Source organism: Hyla sarda, unplaced genomic scaffold (assembly GCF_029499605.1).
Source record: "Hyla sarda isolate aHylSar1 unplaced genomic scaffold, aHylSar1.hap1 scaffold_1007, whole genome shotgun sequence".
Taxonomy (NCBI): domain Eukaryota; kingdom Metazoa; phylum Chordata; class Amphibia; order Anura; family Hylidae; genus Hyla; species Hyla sarda.
This window is the reverse complement of record NW_026607626.1, coordinates 12501-29920: the sequence shown is the minus strand read 5'-3', so window position 1 is coordinate 29920 and position 17420 is coordinate 12501. Positions and strand designations below refer to the sequence as shown.

The following is a 17420-nucleotide window of genomic DNA, read 5'->3' as shown; positions in this document are numbered from 1 at the left end:
GCGCCCCCTCTGGTCAGGTCTGTTGGGTAATATTAAGTCTAGTAGGGCGCCCCCTCTGGTCAGGTCTGATAATATTAAGTCTAGTAGGGCGCCCCCTCTGGTCAGGTCTGTTGGGTAATATTAAGTCTAGTAGGGCGCCCCCTCTGGTCAGGTATATTAATATTAAGTCTAGTAGGGCGCCCCCTCTGGTCAGGTCTGTTGGATAATATTAAGTCTAGTAGGGCGCCCCCTCTGGTCAGGTCTGATAATATTATGTCTAGTAGGGCGCCCCCTCTGGTCAGGTCTGATAATATTAAGTCTAGTAGGGCGCCCCCTCTGGTCAGGTCTGATAATATTAAGTCTAGTAGGGCGCCCCCTCTGGTCAGGTCTGATAATATTATGTCTAGTAGGACGCCCCCTCTGGTCAGGTCTGATAATATTATCAGACCTGACCAGAGGGGGCGCCCTACTAGACATAATATTATCAGACCTGACCAGAGGGGGCGCCCTACTAGACTTAATATTATCAGACCTGACCAGAGGGGGCGCCCTACTAGACATAATATTAAGTCTAGTAGGGCGCCCCCTCTGGTCAGGTCTGATAATATTATGTCTAGTAGGGCGCCCCCTCTGGTCAGGTCTGTTGGATAATATTAAGTCTAGTAGGGCGCCCCCTCTGGTCAGGTCTGTTGGATAATATTAAGTCTAGTAGGACGCCCCCTCTGGTCAGGTCTGTTGGGTAATATTAAGTCTAGTAGGGCGCCCCCTCTGGTCAGGTCTAATAATATTAAGTCTAGTAGGGCGCCCCCTCTGGTCAGGTGTGTTGGATAATATTAAGTCTAGTAGGACGCCCCCTCTGGTCAGGTCTGTTGGGTAATATTAAGTCTAGTAGGGCGCCCCCTCTGGTCAGGTCTGTTGGGTAATATTAAGTCTAGTAGGGCGCCCCCTCTGGTCAGGTGTGTTGGATAATATTAAGTCTAGTAGGGCGCCCCCTCTGGTCAGGTCTGTTGGATAATATTAAGTCTAGTAGGGCGCCCCCTCTGGTCAGGTCTGTTGGATAATATTAAGTCTAGTAGGACGCCCCCTCTGGTCAGGTCTGTTGGGTAATATTAAGTCTAGTAGGGCGCCCCCTCTGGTCAGGTCTGTTGGATAATATTAAGTCTAGTAGGGCGCCCCCTCTGGTCAGGTCTGTTGGGTAATATTAAATCTAGTAGGGCGCCCCCTCTGGTCAGGTCTGTTGGATAATATTAAGTCTAGTAGGGCGCCCCCTCTGGTCAGGTCTGATAATATTAAGTCTAGTAGGGCGCCCCCTCTGGTCAGGTCTGTTGGTTACTATTAAGTCTAGTAGGGCGCCCCCTCTGGTCAGGTCTGTTGGGTAATATTAAGTCTAGTAGGGCGCCCCCTCTGGTCAGGTCTGATAATATTATGTCTAGTAGGGCGCCCCCTCTGGTCAGGTCTGATAATATTAAGTCTAGTAGGACGCCCCCTCTGTTCAGATCTGTTGGATAATATTAAGACTAGTAGGGCGCCCCCTCTGGTCAGGTCTGTTGGATAATATTAAGTCTAGTAGGGCGCCCCCTCTGGTCAGGTGTGTTGGATAATATTAAGTCTAGTAGGGCGCCCCCTCTGGTCAGGTCTGTTGGGTAATATTAAGTCTAGTAGGGCGCCCCCTCTGGTCAGGTCTGTTGGTTAATATTAAGTCTAGTAGGGCGCCCCCTCTGGTCAGGTCTGTTGGATAATATTAAGTCTAGTAGGGCGCCCCCTCTGGTCAGGTCTGTTGGATAATATTAAGTCTAGTAGGGCGCCCCCTCTGGTCAGGTCTGTTGGATAATATTAAGTCTAGTAGGGCGCCCCCTCTGGTCAGGTCTGATAATATTATGTCTAGTAGGGGGCCCCCTCTGGTCAGGTCTGTTAATATTAAGTCTAGTAGGGCGCCCCCTCTGGTCAGGTCTGTTGGTTACTATTAAGTCTAGTAGGGCGCCCCCTCTGGTCAGGTCTGTTGGATAATATTAAGTCTAGTAGGGCGCCCCCTCTGGTCAGGTCTGATAATATTAAGTCTAGTAGGGCACCTCCTCTGGTCAGGTCTGTTTGTTACTATTAAGTCTAGTAGGGCGCCCCCTCTGGTCAGGTCTGTTGGTTACTATTAAGTCTAGTAGGGCGCCCCCTCTGGTCAGGTCTGTTGGGTAATATTAAGTCTAGTAGAGCGGCCCCTCTGGTCATATCTGTTGGATAATATTAAGTCTAGTAGGGCGCCTCCTCTGGTCAGGTCTGTTGGATAATATTAAGTCTAGTAGGGCGCCCCCTCTGGTCAGGTCTGTTGGATAATATTAAGTCTAGTAGGGCGCCCCCTCTGGTCAGGTCTGTTGGTTACTATTAAGTCTAGTAGGGCGCCCCCTCTGGTCAGGTCTGTTGGTTACTATTAAGTCTAGTAGGGCGCCCCCTCTGGTCAGGTCTGTTGGTTACTATTAAGTCTAGTAGGGCGCCCCCTCTGGTCAGGTCTGATAATATTAAGTCTAGTAGGGCGCCCCCTCTGGTCAGGTCTGTTGGATAATATTAAGTCTAGTAGGGCGCCCCCTCTGGTCAGGTCTGTTGGTTACTATTAAGTCTAGTAGGGCGCCCCCTCTGGTTGGGTCTGTTGGTTAATATTAAGTCTAGTAGGACGCCCCCTCTGGTCAGGTCTGTTGGATAATATTAAGTCTAGTAGTGCGCCCCCTCTGGTTGGGGCTGTTGGGTAATATTAAGTCTAGTAGGGCGCCCCCTCTGGTTGGGTCTGTTGGTTAATATTAAGTCTAGTAGGACGCCCCCTCTGGTCAGGTCTGTTGGATAATATTAAGTCTAGTAGTGCGCCCCCTCTGGTTGGGGCTGTTGGGTAATAATAAGTCTAGTAGGACGCCCCCTCTGTTCAGGTCTGTTGGGTAATATTAAGTCTAGTAGGGCGCCCCCTCTGGTCTGGTCTGTTGGATAATATTAAGTCTAGTAGGGCGCCCCCTCTGGTCAGGTCTGTTGGATAATATTAAGTCTAGTAGGGCGCCCCCTCTGGTCAGGTCTGTTGGATAATATTAAGTCTAGTAGGACGCCACCTCTGGTCAGGTCTGTTGGGTAATATAAAGTCTAGTAGGGCGCCCCCTCTGGTCAGGTCTGTTGGGTAATATTAAGTCTAGTAGGGCGCCCCCTCTGGTCAGGTCTGTTGGGTAATATTAAGTCTAGTAGGGCGCCCCCTCTGGTCAGGTCTGTTAATATTAAGTCTAGTAGGGCGCCCCCTCTGGTCAGGTCTGATAATATTATGTCTAGTAGGGCGCCCCCTCTGGTCAGGTCTGATAATATTAAGTCTAGTAGGGCGCCCCCTCTGGTCAGGTCTGTTGGATAATATTAAGTCTAGTAGGGCGCCCCCTCTGGTCAGGTCTGATAATATTAAGTCTAGTAGGGCGCCCCCTCTGGTCAGGTCTGATAATATTAAGTCTAGTAGGGCGCCCCCTCTGGTCAGGTCTGATAATATTAAGTCTAGTAGGGCGCCCCCTCTGGTCAGGTCTGATAATATTATGTCTAGTAGGGCGCCCCCTCTGGTCAGGTCTGATAATATTAAGTCTAGTAGGGCGCCCCCTCTGGTCAGGTCTGTTGGATAATATTAAGTCTAGTAGGGCGCCCCCTCTGGTCAGGTCTGATAATATTAAGTCTAGTAGGGTGCCCCCTCTGGTCAGGTCTGATAATATTAAGTCTAGTAGGGCGCCCCCTCTGGTCAGGTCTGATAATATTAAGTCTAGTAGGGCGCCCCCTCTGGTCAGGTCTAATAATATTAAGTCTAGTAGGGCGCCCCCTCTGGTCAGGTCTGTTGGATAATATTAAGTCTAGTAGGACGCCCCCTCTGGTCAGGTCTGATAATATTAAGTCTAGTAGGGCGCCCCCTCTGGTCAGGTCTGATAATATTAAGTCTAGTAGGGCGCCCCCTCTGGTCAGGTCTGATAATATTAAGTCTAGTAGGGCGCCCCCCTCTGGTCAGGTCTGATAATATTATGTCTAGTAGGGCGCCCCCTCTGGTCAGGTCTGATAATATTAAGTCTAGTAGGGCGCCCCCTCTGGTCAGGTCTGTTGGATAATATTAAGTCTAGTAGGGCGCCCCCTCTGGTCAGGTCTGTTGGATAATATTAAGTCTAGTAGGGCCCCCCCCTCTGGTCAGGTCTGATAATATTATGTCTAGTAGGACGCCCCCTCTGGTCAGGTCTGTTGGATAATATTAAGTCTAGTAGGACGCCCCCTCTGGTCAGGTCTGTTGGGTAATATTAAGTCTAGTAGGGCGCCCCCTCTGGTCAGGTCTGTTGGGTAATATTAAGTCTAGTAGGGCGCCCCCTCTGGTCAGGTCTGTTGGGTAATATTAAGTCTAGTAGGGCGTCCCCTCTGGTCAGGTCTGTTGGATAATATTAAGTCTAGTAGGGCGCCCCCTCTGGTCAGGTCTGATAATATGTCTGGTAGGGCGCCCCCTCTGGTCAGGTCTGTTGGGTAATATTAAGTCTAGTAGGGCGCCCCCTCTGGTCAGGTCTGATAATATTAAGTCTAGTAGGGCGCCCCCTCTGGTCAGGTCTGATAATATTAAGTCTAGTAGGGCGCCCCCTCTGGTCAGGTCTGATAATATTAAGTCTAGTAGGGCGCCCCCTCTGGTCAGGTCTGATAATATTAAGTCTAGTAGGGCGCCCCCTCTGGTCAGGTCTGATAATATTAAGTCTAGTAGGGCGCCCCCTCTGGTCAGGTCTGATAATATTAAGTCTAGTAGGGCGCCCCCTCTGGTCAGGTCTGATAATATTAAGTCTAGTAGGGCGCCCCCTCTGGTCAGGTCTGATAATATTAAGTCTAGTAGGGCGCCCCCTCTGGTCAGGTCTGTTGGATAATATTAAGTCTAGTAGGACGCCCCCTCTGGTCAGGTCTGATAATATTAAGTCTAGTAGGGCGCCCCCTCTGGTCAGGTCTGATAATATTAAGTCTAGTAGGACGCCCCCTCTGGTCAGGTCTGATAATATTATGTCTAGTAGGGCGCCCCCTCTGGTCAGGTCTGATAATATTATGTCTAGTAGGGCGCCCCCTCTGGTCAGGTCTGTTGGATAATATTAAGTCTAGTAGGGCGCCCCCTCTGGTCAGGTCTGATAATATTAAGTCTAGTAGGGCGCCCCCTCTGGTCAGGTCTGATAATATTAAGTCTAGTAGGGCGCCCCCTCTGGTCAGGTCTGATAATATTAAGTCTAGTAGGGCGCCCCCTCTGGTCAGGTCTGATAATATTAAGTCTAGTAGGACGCCCCCTCTGGTCAGGTCTGATAATATTAAGTCTAGTAGGGCGCCCCCTCTGGTCAGGTCTGATAATATTAAGTCTAGTAGGACGCCCCCTCTGGTCAGGTCTGATAATATTATGTCTAGTAGGGCGCCCCCTCTGGTCAGGTCTGATAATATTATGTCTAGTAGGGCGCCCCCTCTGGTCAGGTCTGTTGGATAATATTAAGTCTAGTAGGGCGCCCCCTCTGGTCAGGTCTGATAATATTAAGTCTAGTAGGGCGCCCCCTCTGGTCAGGTCTGATAATATTAAGTCTAGTAGGGTGCCCCCTCTGGTCAGGTCTGATAATATTAAGTCTAGTAGGGCGCCCCCTCTGGTCAGGTCTGATAATATTAAGTCTAGTAGGGCGCCCCCTCTGGTCAGGTCTAATAATATTAAGTCTAGTAGGGTGCCCCCTCTGGTCAGGTCTAATAATATTAAGTCTAGTAGGGCGCCCCCTCTGGTCAGGTCTGATAATATTAAGTCTAGTAGGGCCCCCCCCTCTGGTCAGGTCTGATAATATTAAGTCTAGTAGGGCGCCCCCTCTGGTCAGGTCTGATAATATTAAGTCTAGTAGGACGCCCCCTCTGGTCAGGTCTGTTGGATAATATTAAGTCTAGTAGGGCGCCCCCTCTGGTCAGGTCTGATAATATTAAGTCTAGTAGGGTGCCCCCTCTGGTCAGGTCTGATAATATTAAGTCTAGTAGGGCGCCCCCTCTGGTCAGGTCTGATAATATTAAGTCTAGTAGGGCGCCCCCTCTGGTCAGGTCTGTTGGATAATATTAAGTCTAGTAGGGCCCCCCCCTCTGGTCAGGTCTGATAATATTATGTCTAGTAGGACGCCCCCTCTGGTCAGGTCTGATAATATTATGTCTAGTAGGGCGCCCCCTCTGGTCAGGTCTGTTGGATAATATTAAGTCTAGTAGGACGCCCCCTCTGGTCAGGTCTGTTGGGTAATATTAAGTCTAGTAGGGCGCCCCCTCTGGTCAGGTCTGATAATATTATGTCTAGTAGGGCGCCCCCTCTGGTCAGGTCTGTTGGATAATATTAAGTCTAGTAGGACGCCCCCTCTGGTCAGGTCTGTTGGGTAATATTAAGTCTAGTAGGGCGACCCCTCTGGTCAGGTGTGTTGGATAATATTAAGTCTAGTAGGACGCCCCCTCTGGTCAGGTCTGTTGGGTAATATTAAGTCTAGTAGGGCGCCCCCTCTGGTCTGGTCTGTTGGGTAATATTAAGTCTAGTAGGGCGCCCCCTCTGGTCTGGTCTGTTGGGTAATATTAAGTCTAGTAGGGCGCCCCCTCTGGTCAGGTCTGTTGGATAATATTAAGTCTAGTAGGACGCCCCCTCTGGTCAGGTCTGTTGGGTAATATTAAGTCTAGTAGGGCGCCCCCTCTGGTCAGGTCTGTTGGGTAATATTAAGTCTAGTAGGGCGTCCCCTCTGGTCAGGTCTGTTGGATAATATTAAGTCTAGTAGGGCGCCCCCTCTGGTCAGGTCTGTTGGGTAATATTAAGTCTAGTAGGGCGCCCCCTCTGGTCAGGTCTGATAATATTAAGTCTAGTAGGGCGCCCCCTCTGGTCAGGTCTGATAATATTAAGTCTAGTAGGACGCCCCCTCTGGTCAGGTCTGATAATATTAAGTCTAGTAGGGCGCCACCTCTGGTCAGGTCTGATAATATTAAGTCTAGTAGGACGCCCCCTCTGGTCAGGTCTGATAATATTAAGTCTAGTAGGGCGCCCCCTCTGGTCAGGTCTGATAATATTAAGTCTAGTAGGGCGCCACCTCTGGTCAGGTCTGATAATATTAAGTCTAGTAGGGCGCCCCCTCTGGTCAGGTCTGATAATATTAAGTCTAGTAGGGCGCCCCCTCTGGTCAGGTCTGATAATATTAAGTCTAGTAGGGCGCCCCCTCTGGTCAGGTCTGATAATATTAAGTCTAGTAGGGCGCCCCCTCTGGTCAGGTCTGATAATATTATGTCTAGTAGGACGCCCCCTCTGGTCCGGTCTGATAATATTAAGTCTAGTAGGGCGCCCCCTCTGGTCAGGTCTGATAATATTAAGTCTAGTAGGGTGCCCCCTCTGGTCAGGTCTGATAATATTAAGTCTAGTAGGGCGCCCCCTCTGGTCAGGTCTGATAATATTAAGTCTAGTAGGGCGCCCCCTCTGGTCAGGTCTAATAATATTAAGTCTAGTAGGGTGCCCCCTCTGGTCAGGTCTAATAATATTAAGTCTAGTAGGGCGCCCCCTCTGGTCAGGTCTGATAATATTAAGTCTAGTAGGGCCCCCCCCTCTGGTCAGGTCTGATAATATTAAGTCTAGTAGGGCGCCCCCTCTGGTCAGGTCTGATAATATTAAGTCTAGTAGGGCCCCCCCCTCTGGTCAGGTCTGATAATATTATGTCTAGTAGGGCGCCCCCTCTGGTCAGGTCTGATAATATTAAGTCTAGTAGGGTGCCCCCTCTGGTCAGGTCTGATAATATTAAGTCTAGTAGGGCGCCCCCTCTGGTCAGGTCTGATAATATTAAGTCTAGTAGGGCGCCCCCTCTGGTCAGGTCTGTTGGATAATATTAAGTCTAGTAGGGCCCCCCCCTCTGGTCAGGTCTGATAATATTATGTCTAGTAGGACGCCCCCTCTGGTCAGGTCTGATAATATTATGTCTAGTAGGGCGCCCCCTCTGGTCAGGTCTGTTGGATAATATTAAGTCTAGTAGGACGCCCCCTCTGGTCAGGTCTGTTGGGTAATATTAAGTCTAGTAGGGCGCCCCCTCTGGTCTGGTCTGTTGGGTAATATTAAGTCTAGTAGGGCGCCCCCTCTGGTCTGGTCTGTTGGGTAATATTAAGTCTAGTAGGGCGCCCCCTCTGGTCAGGTCTGTTGGATAATATTAAGTCTAGTAGGACGCCCCCTCTGGTCAGGTCTGTTGGGTAATATTAAGTCTAGTAGGGCGCCCCCTCTGGTCAGGTCTGTTGGGTAATATTAAGTCTAGTAGGGCGCCCCCTCTGGTCAGGTCTGTTGGGTAATATTAAGTCTAGTAGGGCGCCCCCTCTGGTCAGGTCTGATAATATTAAGTCTAGTAGGGCGCCCCCTCTGGTCAGGTCTGATAATATTAAGTCTAGTAGGGCGCCCCCTCTGGTCAGGTCTGATAATATTAAGTCTAGTAGGGCGCCCCCTCTGGTCAGGTCTGATAATATTAAGTCTAGTAGGGCGCCCCCTCTGGTCAGGTCTGTTGGATAATATTAAGTCTAGTAGGGCGCCCCCTCTGGTCAGGTCTGATAATATTAAGTCTAGTAGGACGCCCCCTCTGGTCAGGTCTGATAATATTAAGTCTAGTAGGGCGCCCCCTCTGGTCAGGTCTGATAATATTAAGTCTAGTAGGGCGCCCCCTCTGGTCAGGTCTGATAATATTAAGTCTAGTAGGGCGCCACCTCTGGTCAGGTCTGATAATATTAAGTCTAGTAGGGCGCCACCTCTGGTCAGGTCTGATAATATTAAGTCTAGTAGGACGCCCCCTCTGGTCAGGTCTGATAATATTAAGTCTAGTAGGGCGCCACCTCTGGTCAGGTCTGATAATATTAAGTCTAGTAGGGCGCCCCCTCTGGTCAGGTCTGATAATATTAAGTCTAGTAGGGCGCCCCCTCTGGTCTCCATTATTATCTCCTCGTTCTGATGATTATTTCCTCAGTAATTGATCTTCTGTCTCTTCCATTATGTTTGGAGGTTTATAGGTTATAACCCGATCAGGATTTATTATTATTATTATCTCCAAATATTTCTCCCCATAATGACTCCACATTATCGTCTCCTCCTGTATATCCTCCCGCAGTGCGGCCTCCACATTATCCTCTCCTCCTGTATATCCTCCCGCAGTGCGGCCTCCACATTATCGTCTCCTCCTGTATATCCTCCCGCAGTGCGGCCTCCACATTATCCTCTCCTCCTGTATATCCTCCCGCAGTGCGGCCTCCACATTATCGTCTCCTCCCGTATATCCTCCCGCAGTGCGGCCTCCACATTATCCTCTCCTCCTGTATATCCTCCCGCAGTGCGGCCTCCACATTATCGTCTCCTCCTGTATATCCTCCCGCAGTGCGGCCTCCACATTATCGTCTCCTCCTGTATATCCTCCCGCAGTGCGGCCTCCACATTATTGTCTCCTCCTGTATATCCTCCCGCAGTGCGGCCTCCACATTATCGTCTCCTCCTGTATATCCTCCCGCAGTGCGGCCTCCACATTATCGTCTCCTCCTGTATATCCTCCCGCAGTGCGGCCTCCACATTATCCTCTCCTCCTGTATATCCTCCCGCAGTGCGGCCTCCACATTATCGTCTCCTCCTGTATATCCTCCCGCAGTGCGGCCTCCACATTATCGTCTCCTCCTGTATATCCTCCCGCAGTGCGGCCTCCACATTATCGTCTCCTCCTGTATATCCTCTAGCAGTGCGGCCTCCACATTATTGTCTCCTCCTGTATATCCTCCCGCAGTGCGGCCTCCACATTATCGTCTCCTCCTGTATATCCTCCCGCAGTGCGGCCTCCACATTATCGTCTCCTCCTGTATATCCTCCCGCAGTGCAGCCTCCACATTATCATCTCCTCCTGTATATCCTCCCGCAGTGCAGCCTCCACATTATCGTCTCCTCCTGTATATCCTCCCGCAGTGCAGCCTCCACATTATCGTCTCCTCCTGTATATATCCTCCCGCAGTGCGGCCTCCACATTATCGTCTCCTCCTGTATATCCTCCCGCAGTGCAGCCTCCACATTATCATCTCCTCCTGTATATCCTCCCGCAGTGCAGCCTCCACATTATCGTCTCCTCCTGTATATCCTCCCGCAGTGCAGCCTCCACATTATCGTCTCCTCCTGTATATCCTCCCGCAGTGCGGCCTCCACATTATCCTCTCCTCCTGTATATCCTCCCGCAGTGCGGCCTCCACATTATCCTCTCCTCCTGTATATCCTCCCGCAGTGCGGCCTCCACATTATCGTCTCCTCCTGTATATCCTCCCGCAGTGCGGCCTCCACATTATCGTCTCCTCCCGCAGTGCGGCCTCCACATTATCGTCTCCTCCCGCAGTGCGGCCTCCACATTATCGTCTCCTCCCGTATATCCTCCCGCAGTGCGGCCTCCACATTATCGTCTCCTCCTGTATATCCTCCCGCAGTGCGGCCTCCACATTATCCTCTCCTCCTGTATATCCTCCCGCAGTGCGGCCTCCACATTATCATCTCCTCCTGTATATCCTCCCGCAGTGCGGCCTCCACATTATCGTCTCCTTCTGTATATCCTCCCGCAGTGCGGCCTCCACATTATCATCTCCTCCTGTATATCCTCCCGCAGTGCGGCCTCCACATTATCGTCTCCTCCTGTATATCCTCCCGCAGTGCGGCCTGCACATTATCGTCTCCTCCCGTATATCCTCCCGCAGTGCGGCCTCCACATTATCGTCTCCTCCTGTATATCCTCCCGCAGTGCGGCCTCCACATTATCGTCTCCTCCCGTATATCCTCCCGCAGTGCGGCCTCCACATTATCGTCTCCTCCTGTATATCCTCACGCAGTGCGGCCTCCACATTATCGTCTCCTCCCGTATATCCTCCCGCAGTGCGGCCTCCACATTATCGTCTCCTCCAGTATATCCTCCTGCAGTGCGGCCTGCACATTATCGTCTCCTCCCGTATATCCTCACGCAGTGCGGCCTCCACATTATCGTCTCCTCCCGTATATCCTCCCGCAGTGCGGCCTCCACATTATCGTCTCCTCCAGTATATCCTCCTGCAGTGCGGCCTGCACATTATCGTCTCCTCCTGTATATCCTTCCGCAGTGCGGCCTCCACATTGTCGTCTCCTCCTGTATATCCTCCCACAGTGCGGCCTCCACATTATCGTCTCCTCCTGTATATCCTCCCGCAGTGCGGCCTCCACATTATCGTCTCCTCCTGTATATCCTCCCGCAGTGCGGCCTCCACATTATCGTCTCCTCCAGTATATCCTACCGCAGTGCAGCCTCCACATTATCGTCTCCTCCTGTATATCCTCCCGCAGTGCGGCCTCCACATTATCGTCTCCTCCTGTATATCCTCCCGCAGTGCGGCCTCCACATTATCCTCTCCTCCTGTATATCCTCCCGCAGTGCGGCCTCCACATTATCCTCTCCTCCTGTATATCCTCCCGCAGTGCGGCCTCCACATTATCCTCTCCTCCTGTATATCCTCCTGCAGTGCGGCCTCCACATTATCGTCTCCTCCTGTATATCCTCCCGCAGTGCGGCCTCCACATTATCCTCTCCTCCCGCAGTGCGGCCTCCACATTATCGTCTCCTCCTGTATATCCTCCCGCAGTGCGGCCTCCACATTATCGTCTCCTCCTGTATATCCTCCCGCAGTGCGGCCTCCACATTATCCTCTCCTCCCGCAGTGCGGCCTCCACATTATCGTCTCCTCCTGTATATCCTCCCGCAGTGCGGCCTCCATATTATCCTCTCCTCCCGTATATCCTCCCGCAGTGCGGCCTCCACATTATCGTCTCCTCCTGTATATCCTCCCGCAGTGCGGCCTCCACATTATCGTCTCCTCCTGTATATCCTCCCGCAGTGCGGCCTCCACATTATCGTCTCCTCCCGTATATCCTCCCGCAGTGCGGCCTCCACATTATCGTCTCCTCCTGTATATCCTCCCGCAGTGCGGCCTCCATATTATCCTCTCCTCCCGTATATCCTCCCGCAGTGCGGCCTCCACATTATCGTCTCCTCCTGTATATCCTCCCGCAGTGCAGCCTCCACATTATCGTCTCCTCCCGTATATCCTCCCGCAGTGCGGCCTCCACATTATCGTCTCCTCCTGTATATCCTCCCGCAGTGCGGCCTCCACATTATCGTCTCCTCCTGTATATCCTCCCGCAGTGCAGCCTCCACATTATCGTGTCCTCCTGTATATCCTCCCGCAGTGCGGCCTCCACATTATCGTCTCCTCCTGTATATCCTCCCGCAGTGCGGCCTCCACATTATCGTCTCCTCCTGTATATCCTCCCGCAGTGCGGCCTCCACATTATCGTCTCCTCCTGTATATCCTCCCGCAGTGCGGCCTCCACATTATTGTCTCCTCCAGTATATCCTCCCGCAGTGCGGCCTCCACATTATCCTCTCCTCCTGTATATCCTCCCGCAGTGCGGCCTCCACATTATCGTCTCCTCCTGTATATCCTCCCGCAGTGCGGCCTCCACATTATTGTCTCCTCCAGTATATCCTCCCGCAGTGCGGCCTCCACATTATCCTCTCCTCCTGTATATCCTCCCGCAGTGCGGCCTCCACATTATCCTCTCCTCCTGTATATCCTCCCGCAGTGCGGCCTCCACATTATCGTGTCCTCCTGTATATCCTCCCGCAGTGCGGCCTCCACATTATCGTCTCCTCCTGTATATCCTCCCGCAGTGCGGCCTCCACATTATCGTCTCCTCCTGTATATCCTCCCGCAGTGCGGCCTCCACATTATCCTCTCCTCCTGTATATCCTCCCGCAGTGCGGCCTCCACATTATCCTCTCCTCCTGTGTCACAGCGATCGTCCAACCAAGTCTCTTTTATACCGCGATTAGAGATGAGTGAACTTACAGTAAATTCAATTCGTCGCCAACTTCTCGGCTCAGCAGTTGATGACTTTTCCTGCATAAATTAGTTCAGCTTTCCGGTGCTCCGGTGGCTGGAGACTCTTTCCTAGGAATGTATCCACCTTTTCCAGCCACCGGAGCACTGGAAAGCTGAACTAATTTATGCAGGAAAAGTCATCAACTGCTGAGCCGAGAAGTTGGCGACGAATTGAATTTACTGTAAGTTCGCTCATCTCTACCCGTGATGTCATAATCCTCCTCAGACATAACGGCTCCAGGGCCTCAGTTTATTGGTCAGGTGTCTGGTATTAGTCATCATGTGATACAATGTGTATGAAGCCTATCCCTATTATACTAACCCCTCCCCCGCTCCTATCCCTATTATACTAACCCCTCCCCCGCTCCTATCCCTATTATACTAACCCCTCCCCCGCTCCTATCCCTATTATACTAACCCCTCCCCCGCTCCTATCCCTATTATACTAACCCCTCCCCCGCTCCTATCCCTATTATACTAACCCCTCCCCCGCTTCTATCCCTATTATACTAACCCCTCCCCCGCTCCTATCCCTATTATACTAACCCCTCCCCCGCTCCTATCCCTATTATACTAACCCCTCCCCCGCTCCTATCCCTATTATACTAACCCCTCCCCCGCTCCTATCCCTATTATACTAATCCCTCACCCACTCCTATCACTATTATACTAACCCCTCCCCCCGCTCCTATCCCTATTATACTAACCCCTCCCCCACTCCTATCCCTATTAACTATTCTAACCCCTCCCCTGCTCCAATCCCTATTAACTATTCTAACCCCTCCCCCACTCCTATCTTTATTAATTATTTTAACCCCTCCCCCGCTCCTATCTTTATTAATTATTTTAACCCCTCCCCCGCTCCTATCTTTATTAATTATTTTAACCCCTCCCCCGCTCCTATCCCTATTACCTATTCTAACCCCTCCCCCGCTCCTATCCTTATTAATTATTTTAACCCCTCCCCCACTCCTATCCCTATTAACTATTCTAAACCCTCCCCCGCTCTTTGTTTGAGTGTGCCAGTTCAGGACTAGCCTCCCTGACCCTTATCCTTCTACCCCTTCAGATCAGGACTAGCCTCCCTGACCCTTATCCCTCCAGATCATGACTAGCCTCCCTGACACTTTTCCCTCTACCCCTTCAGATCAGGACTAGCCTCCCTGACCCTTATCCTTCTACCCCTTCAGATCAGGACTAGCCTCCCTGACCCTTATCCTTCTACCCCTTCAGTTCAGGACTAGCCTCCCTGACCCTTATCCTTCTACCCCTTCAGTTCAGGACTAGCCTCCCTGACCCTTATCCTTCTACCCCTTCAGTTCAGGACTAGCCTCCCTGACCCTTATCCTTCTACCCCTTCAGTTCAGGACTAGCCTCCCTGACCCTTATCCTTCTACCCCTTCAGATCAGGACTAGCCTCCCTGACCCTTATCCTTCTACCCCTTCAGTTCAGGACTAGCCTCCCTATCACTTTTCCCTCTACCCCTTCAGATAAGGACTAGCCTCCCTATCACTTTTCCCTCTACCCCTTCAGTTCAGGACTAGCCTCCCTGACACTTTTCCCCTCTACCCCGTTTTCTTACTGTAACCCAGCTAACTGCCTGACTGTCCTGCCCCTTAGTCCCACTATCCTCCCCCACCTCTACCCCAGAGAGCACTTGCTCAGTGAGAAGGAGACTCCTCTCCAAGTTGTCAATCCGTCTCAGTGTTGCCAGTTGCTCCTCTACATCCAGGAACATCCAGGAACATCTGCACCTCACACTGCTGGTCACGGATTGTATACATTGTGCAGGATGTACACCGGACTGCATGTTCCTACACGGGGGCCATACTAGATTTGGGAATTGCAAAAATTAACAGTAAAAAAAAAAATCTAATATTTCAATTAAATTCCCTTAATTTTAAGTCCCTCTCACTTTTATACTTAAACTCACTCACTGCCTGACCTCCTAAACATTCTCACATTTCACCCCGCAGGAAGGGAGAGTTGGAATTGGAGTTGGCAAAATGTCGCCTGGAAAAGGAATCGATGAGTCGTCAACTCCTGAGCGCCGTAGAGCAGAAGGTGTTATTGAGCCAGGAGCTGGAGGCATGGCAGGTGAGGCCACGCTGGGCGGGTGGGATATAAGAGCTGGAGGCATGGCAGGTGAGGCCACGCTGGGCGGGTGGGACATAAGAGCTGGAGGCATGGCAGGTGAGGCCACGCTGGGCGGGTGGGATATAAGAGCTGGAGGCATGGCAGGTGAGGCCACGCTGGGCGGGTGGGATATAAGAGCTGGAGGCATGGCAGGTGAGGCCACGCTGGGCGGGTGGGATATAAGAGCTGGAGGCATGGCAGGTGAGGCCACGCTGGGCGGGTGGGACATAGGAGCTGGAGGCATGGCAGGTGAGGCCACGCTGGGCGGGTGGGACATAGGAGCTGGAGGCATGGCAGGTGAGGCCACGCTGGGCGGGTGGGATATAAGAGCTGGAGGCATGGCAGGTGAGGCCACGCTGGGCGGGTGGGATATAAGAGCTGGAGGCATGGCAGGTGAGGCCACGCTGGGCGGGTGGGATATAAGAGCTGGAGGCATGGCAGGTGAGGCCACGCTGGGCGGGTGGGACATAGGAGCTGGAGGCATGGCAGGTGAGGCCACGCTGGGCGGGTGGGACATAGGAGCTGGAGGCAAGGCAGGTGAGGCCACGCTGGGCGGGTGGGACATAAGAGCTGGAGGCAAGGCAGGTGAGGCCACGCTGGGCGGGTGGGACATAGGAGCTGGAGGCATGGCAGGTGAGGCCACGCTGGGCGGGTGGGACATAGGAGCTGGAGGCATGGCAGGTGAGGCCACGCTGGGCGGGTGGGACATAAGAGCTGGAGGCAAGGCAGGTGAGGCCACGCTGGGCGGGTGGGACATAGGAGCTGGAGGCATGGCAGGTGAGGCCACGCTGGGCGGGTGGGACATAAGAGCTGGAGGCATGGCAGGTGAGGCCACGCTGGGCGGGTGGGACATAGGAGCTGGAGGCATGGCAGGTGAGGCCACGCTGGGCGGGTGCGACATAGGAGCTGGAGGCATGGCAGGTGAGGCCACGCTGGGCGGGTGCGACATAGGAGCTGGAGGCATGGCAGGTGAGGCCACACTGGGCGGGTGCGACATAGGAGCTGGAGGCATGGCAGGTGAGGCCACGCTGGGCGGGTGCGACATAGGAGCTGGAGGCATGGCAGGTGAGGCCACGCTGGGCGGGTGGGAAATGTCCTGTGATGGTGGAGACATAGGAGCTGGAGGCATGGGAGGTGAGGCCACGCTGGGCGGGTGGGACATGTCCTGTGATGGTGGAGACATAGGAGCTGGAGGCATAGCAGGTGAGGCCACGCTGGGCAGGTGAGGCCACGTCCTGTGATGGTGGAGACATAGGAGCTGGAGGCATGGCAGGTGAGGCCACGCTGGGCAGGTGGGACATGTCCTGTGATTGTGGAGACATAGGAGCTGGAGGCATGGCAGGTGAGGCCACGCTGGGCGGGTGGGACATAGGAGCTGGAGGCATGGCAGGTGAGGCCACGCTGGGCGGGTGGGACATAGGAGCTGGAGGCATGGCAGGTGAGGCCACGCTGGGCGGGTGGAACATGTCCTGTGATGGTGGAGACATAGGAGCTGGAGGCATGGCAGGTGAGGCCACGCTGGGCGGGTGGGACATGTCCTGTGATGGTGGAGACATAGGAGCTTGAGGCATGGCCGGTGAGGCCACGCTGGGGGGTTGGAACATATCCTGTGATGGTGGAGACATAGGAGCTGGAGGCATGGCAGGTGAGGCCACGTCCTGTGATGGTGGAGACATAGGAGCTGGAGGCATGGCAGGTGAGGCCATACTGGGCGGGTGGGACATGTCCTGTGATGGTGGAGACATAGGAGCTGGAGGCATGGCAGGTGAGGCCACGCTGGGCGGGTGGGACATGTCCTGTGATGGTGGAGACATGGGAGCTGGAGGCATGGCAGGTGAGGCCACGTCCTGTGATGGTGGAGACATAGGAGCTGGAGGCATGGCAGGTGAGGTCACGCTGGGCGGGTGGGACATAGGAGCTGGAGGCATGGCAGGTGAGGCCACGCTGGGCGGGTGGGACATAGGAGCTGGAGGCATGGCAGGTGAGGCCACGCTGGGCGGGTGGGACATGTCCTGTGATGGTGGAGACATAGGAGCTGGAGGCATGGCAGGTGAGGCCACGCTGGGGGGTTGGGACATGTCCTGTGATGGTGGAGACATAGGAGCTGGAGGCATGGCAGGTGAGGTCACGCTGGGCGGGTGGGACATAGGAGCTGGAGGCATGGCAGGTGAGGCCACGCTGGGCGGGTGGAACATGTCCTGTGATGGTGGAGACATAGGAGCTGGAGGCATGGCAGGTGAGGCCACGCTGGGCGGGTGGAACATGTCCTGTGATGGTGGAGACATAGGAGCTGGAGGCATGGCAGGTGAGGCCACGCTGGGCGGGTGGGACATGTCCTGTGATGGTGGAGACATAGGAGCTGGAGGCATGGCAGGTG

The 17420-nt window shown here is 53.1% G+C and overlaps 1 protein-coding gene across 1 annotated transcript in view; it reads left to right on the top strand.

Annotated features, from left to right (window-relative positions):
* Positions 1 to 17420, top strand: part of LOC130298580 (BICD family-like cargo adapter 2) — an 85274-nt gene that overhangs the window by 66790 nt on the left and 1064 nt on the right. Inside the window, exon 9 of the mRNA XM_056551353.1 lies at positions 14884 to 15004. Within this exon, the coding sequence (XP_056407328.1) occupies positions 14884 to 15004 (121 nt within the window). The remainder of the gene's footprint in view (positions 1 to 14883; positions 15005 to 17420) is intronic.